Source organism: Sinocyclocheilus rhinocerous, unplaced genomic scaffold (genome assembly GCF_001515625.1).
Source record: "Sinocyclocheilus rhinocerous isolate Xijiao unplaced genomic scaffold, SAMN03320098_v1.1 scaffold4502, whole genome shotgun sequence".
NCBI lineage: Eukaryota > Metazoa > Chordata > Actinopteri > Cypriniformes > Cyprinidae > Sinocyclocheilus > Sinocyclocheilus rhinocerous.
This window is the reverse complement of record NW_015660908.1, coordinates 34154-40461: the sequence shown is the minus strand read 5'-3', so window position 1 is coordinate 40461 and position 6308 is coordinate 34154. Positions and strand designations below refer to the sequence as shown.

The following is a 6308-nucleotide window of genomic DNA, read 5'->3' as shown; positions in this document are numbered from 1 at the left end:
GCAGTAATGATGCTGAAAATACAGCTGCGCATCACAGAAATACATTATATTTTAAATAGAAACCATTATTTTATATTGTAATAACATTTTGCAAGATTACTGTTTTTTTCTGTATTTTTGATCAAATAAATGCAGCCTTGATGAGCAGAAGAGACTTCTTTAAAAACCATTACAAGTCTGTATATATATAGTCAAGGTATGTATTCACTAAGAAGAATTTACATGCACCAACATAACAGTTCATATGAATTAATTCATTGTTTCAGAGTAATCAACCGATTCAGATTCATTTAAAAAGTTTGAACTGATTCAAAGAATCGCAGGATGTCCGTTAGACTGGAAGACTGAAATGAAGGAGTTTGAATCTATTTGTGAATGAAGGGAAGCCAGTTCTGAATTGTGCAGGATGCAGACGCAGACGTTGTGTTATTGGCTGTGTTGCTGTATGTTCGTACCTCCTCTCTTCTTCCAGTAGATGTGGACCTGCAGCTGTCTGTCCTGATAATACGGCGTACCGACCTCCAGAGCGCCGGCGGCTCGCTTCATGGACACCAAACCCAGCTCAGGAGCCTTAGATACAGCCTCTAAATCAACACGTCACACACGAAACAGATATAAACAACCAGCGACACAAAGCTGAGTTCCACTTGTACTGTTTATGTGGACATATAGAAACAAATCCACTCAGAAACTACTAGAAAAGAAGCACGTAACACTGAATTAAAGTGACATTTTGAACTAGTATTTTCTTTAAACACAACTATATTATTGTTCTATTAAGGCTGCGCAATATATTACAAATTTAAAATTAACATTCAAAACTGCTAGACTTGTTGTAATATTCTAATTTTTTCTGTATTTTTGATCAAATAAATGCAGCCTTGATGAGCAGAAGAGACTTCTTTAAAAACCATTACAAGTCTGTATATATATAGTCAAGGTATGTATTCACTAAGAAGAATTTACATGCACCAACATAACAGTTCATATGAATTAATTCATTGTTTCAGAGTAATCAACCGATTCAGATTCATTTAAAAAGTTTGAACTGATTCAAAGAATCGCAGGATGTCCGTTAGACTGGAAGACTGAAATGAAGGAGTTTGAATCTATTTGTGAATGAAGGGAAGCCAGTTCTGAATTGTGCAGGATGCAGACGCAGACGTTGTGTTATTGGCTGTGTTGCTGTATGTTCGTACCTCCTCTCTTCTTCCAGTAGATGTGGACCTGCAGCTGTCTGTCCTGATAATACGGCGTACCGACCTCCAGAGCGCCGGCGGCTCGCTTCATGGACACCAAACCCAGCTCAGGAGCCTTAGATACAGCCTCTAAATCAACACGTCACACACGAAACAGATATAAACAACCAGCGACACAAAGCTGAGTTCCACTTGTACTGTTTATGTGGACATATAGAAACAAATCCACTCAACAAAAACACAACTATATTATTGTTCTATTAAGGCTGCGCAATATATTACAAATTTAAAATTAACATTCAAAACTGCTAGACTTGTTGTAATATTCTAAACTGGTAAAATATGTTTGAATCATTTCTGTGAATCAGTTCAAAGTTTAAAATGAATCAGTTCATAACGCTGACTCAATCAATCGATTCATATGAACTGTTATTTTGGTGCATGTAAATTAATGTGATTTAATATGATTCTTCTTTATGTTTATTTAGTGAAAGACATACCTTGATTATTTGAACTAGATTTTTACTTTACTATAATTTAATTATTATAATTAGTTCATTATTATAATTATTATTATTATTTACTAGAATATTGTTTTAATATTTGTGTATATTGTTATTTGTACTATAATTTAATGATTATAATAAATTAATCAGAATTATATATTATTTAACTATAATTATATTAAGTATTTACTATATATATATATGTATCTATTATATTTGTCTTTTTATTTTTTAAATGTCATTTTCATGAAAATACATTCATATATTATTATTTTTATTAATTGCATAATTGTATTATATATTACAATGTGCATTAGTATTCTATATTCTTGATATATGGTTGCGGTGAGCTGGTTCGCACTTGTCTGGTTGTGGAGTTGCGTGTTGAACTGGACAGAGGCTCTGGCGCTCTTCAGTCGAATCTGGCCCCAGTATGAGATGGCCTGGACCTCCACACTGTAGCTGCTGTTTGCCTGAAGACCTTCCAGATCCACCGAGCTTCTGGCCTGAAACAGCAGAAGAAACCGGTCTCTACACCTTCACCTTCACTTCATCAACCAACTCAACCATCAAAACCACATCAAACCACATTTCCCATCGCCTGCGTAAAATACAATTAAATTCCCCAAAACATATTTATTTGATCAGTTTATTTGTTATATATTGTGTTAAATACTTAATATGACATACATTTAATATTTAATATATTTGACACATTTGTGACCCTGCCTGTGAAAACCCAGCTAAAGTCATTTTTTGTGATTTACTGTTTTCTACATAAAATCATCCTTCATAAAGATGTAGAACATTCTGTGAAAATATAACCTTTATATCTTTAATATTGACTGAGTAAGGCCATGTCAACGATTTAAATCATAGTGAAATTAATGGTTGAAATCAAACTTTGATGCTTGTTATCTCATAATTAGATTTTGAGACTTTAGCCTGGATTTCACAGACAGGGTCACATTTGTGATATTTAGTGTATATTTGACATTTAGCATAAATCTGACATATGATATTGAATGCAATTATGATATTTTATGACATTTAATTTGTAATATATTTGACATATCTAATATATAATTTTTCAATATTTAATCATTCTGACAGGCAATGCATAATTTATTTGACGTATATTTAATACATAATATATTGAACACATTTATTATTATATATTATATATTTATATTTATATATGCATTTCTCATATCTGACCTATTTAATACATAATTTATTTGAGATTTAATATTATTATTTTTCACGTTTAATATATAATTTATATCTAATCTATAAAATATTTGGCATATTTAATATTTCTGATAGTTAATGCACAACACATTTGCCATGTATTTAATAATATAATATATCTGAAATTTGTCATACATTTAATACATAATATATTTAACATACATTTAGATATTTATATTTATATAAACATCTAACATATCTGACACATTTAGTATATTTGATATTTAAGATATAAAACATTTTACATGTTTAATACATAATAAATCTGATATATATTTATTATATAAAATTCTCGACATATATTTAATATATAACATTTCTGACATTTAACATATCTGACGCACATTTAACATAATATACTTGAGATATAATATATATTTGACATACATTTAATATATAATATGTGAAATTTGATATATATATATCTGACATACATTTAATACATAATATAATTACCATGCATTTATATATTTATATTTATGTATACATATAATATTTCTAACACTGTTAATATATACACTTAAGATATTAAGTATTTGGCATGTTTAATATAGTATATATATATATATATATATATATATACACACATATATTTAATATATAATATATCTGAGATATAATATATTTGACGTTTAATATATAAAAAATATATATTTTCTATATTTTATGTCTGAAATATTTGACATTTTATACTGTATGTATTTGACATATTGCAAGTGACATGTCAAATATATAACTAAATATATAACAGATACAATTCATAGCAGTACATTTACAAATTGATTGATTTTTGTGAATAATCTAGACAAGAATGTGAATTTCTTGTGAACTTCTCTTATTTATTTATAGCTGATTTACAGAGTAACTCCATGAAGAATCTCCCAGCAGTCTTTGCTCTTAAAGGGACGTGATGTATTGTTAAAAGCGCTATATAAATAAAGGTGACTTGACTTGATGTGCTGCTGATTCTGGAAGTGCGTTCAGACCTCAGAGTGACCACTGAAGTCCAAACAAGCACGGGCTGTATATTAGGAACACATGTGGACACGACGAGCGTTTCTCAGCTGATCAAGCTCCTGCATTCCTCCAGCAGCGTGAGCTCGGTTAGATTGAGTTATTGAGTTAGTGAGCGGGTTAGTTTGGGCATTCCAGCAGCAGCGGGTCACTAACCAAACCCTGCGATCGAGTGTCAGACGTTATCTACACAGTCGCCCTTACGACCCTTACGACATATCACACCCAAAAATGTTGTTTTTCATTCTGTTTCTTTACATTTGATACTTCATTGGAATGGTACGAAACTTGCTGGCTTTTGTGGCATTTGCTTTATGAACTCAGCCAAGATGTGTGGATATGATTAGAAAAGGCAAAATGGCCTTAAAAACGCTTGTGATCTTTGCAGTCAAAAATGAGCACCATAATGCAATTTTTGGGGTGCAATCTATAAATCAGCTATGATAAAGTAGTTTTTGATCATGTCATATGCAAATGCAAAACCTAATAAAAGTAGTAATTATGTCTGAAAATACTTATGCACAAATATATATATATATACATATATATAATGTTGTATGTTATATATGGTTATGTGTGTGTGTGTGTGTATATATATATAATATTATTTACATATATACTTACAAAAATGCAAAAAAAATGCAAAAAAATAAAATAAATAAATATATATATATATATATACATACACCGTATATATAGCAGTATTAATCCAAAATAATTTGCAATATATATTTATATATATATATTATTTATACATTATATACATGTATGCATGTATATAATGTAATGTAGCTGCTGGATATAAATAATATATACAAAAATATACATACATACATACACACACATATATATATATATATATATTGCATATTACTTTCAATTTATACAGTGTGTGATGTAAATATTATATATATACACAGTGGCTATAAATCTAATTAACTGAAAATTATATATACAAATATAAAATGTATACAAAAAATATTGCATACTATTTTCAATTAATAGTGTATGTGATGTAACTATTATATACACAGTGGCTAAAAACTGATTTAATTGATAATAATATGCAATATTTTTTGTATCTTTTTTGCAGTATTTGCCATGTAGCCACTAGATATATATACATATAAATTGAAAATAACATGCAGTTTTGTAATGTTTGCAAAATGTTACGCTCGTCTTCGTTCCAGGAACAGTGAAGGGTTAATCGTGTTCAGAGTCTTGCACTGAATGGCGTCTGACTGCTTGTGTAAATGCACAGTTGTGTAAATAAACTCAGGTCGACTAAAGATGTAATGAAAGGCCTGCATCTGCGTCTCTCTGTGTGTCGGTGTGATTTGTGAAAGCGGCTCTCACCCCGTCGCTGGTCTTCCTCCTCCTCCTCCAGGACAGCATGGCTGATTTCCCCGGGACCGTCCAGCTCCAGTAGATCTTGTAGAGATGGACGGGAACGTCGGGCTCCGCGGGAAGAGTCCAGCTGATCCGGACAGTCAGCAGGCTGCCGGGTCCCATCGTGATGTGAGTCGCTCTCAGTCCAGACGGAGCGGGAGGAGGAGACGGGTCTGCAGACAGAGAACATCAGCGGACACTCGGATGATTCCTGTGGGATTTCCACGAATCATATAGAAAACAGTGGCCAAGATAGTCATTAAAATATACAGAAGAAATAAAGTCATACAGGTTTGATTGAGTTCATTTTTATGTAAACTAGAGGTCGACCGATATGGGTTTTTCTCTGGCTGATGCCGGTGCCGATATTTAGAAATCAGGGCAGCCGATATATGATGCCGATTTTTGGCCGATATGTTTGGCCAATTTTCTTTTCTTTTTCCCCCCTTCATCTCATAAAAGATAGTTTGAGTGTTTATTGCAATTAAATGTTTATTGCAAGGTACAAGATAGTAATAGTAGTAGCCTAATTCATAGTAATAATACATGGCTCAAAACTTAAGCACCTTCTCAAAATTGTTCTGAAGCATGCTTTTTGTTTATGTTTGCTGACAAACACCAGCGTTTCCCACAGACTTGCAAATGCAAATTGATTCTCTGCCATCAGGAGGCGCTGTTGAAGCGGGAAATATAGCTGTTTCCCCGGTAACGGCTGTAATCAAATAAGCGCTACTTTATCAGGCATTACAGGAAAGACGAAATGAAAATGACATCGAGTTTTTCTGAAAACGGTCGGTTCTTTTCAAAGATGCATTCATATAAAAACACCTGCGCTTTTGATTTTGAAACGTGCAATGCCAAAGTCCCTTTAAGACAAGTCATGTCACTCGGCAGCCATCTTTGAAATGCCTCTCGGGCATGCAAGTGCAGCTCCTATCTCTTTGAATGG

The 6308-nt window shown here is 32.2% G+C and overlaps 1 protein-coding gene across 1 annotated transcript in view; it reads right to left on the bottom strand.

The window, feature by feature from the left end:
• Positions 1–455: 455 nt before the first annotated feature.
• The window catches only part of LOC107726135 (anosmin-1-like), a gene marked incomplete at its 3' end in the record, with an annotated part of 39287 nt that continues 33434 nt past the window's right edge, over positions 456–6308 (bottom strand). Inside the window, exons 6-9 of the mRNA XM_016535645.1 lie at positions 5327–5532; positions 2067–2211; positions 1200–1328; positions 456–584 (exon numbers count right to left, since the gene is read on the bottom strand). Of these exons, the coding sequence (XP_016391131.1) occupies positions 456–584; positions 1200–1328; positions 2067–2211; positions 5327–5532 (609 nt within the window). The remainder of the gene's footprint in view (positions 585–1199; positions 1329–2066; positions 2212–5326; positions 5533–6308) is intronic.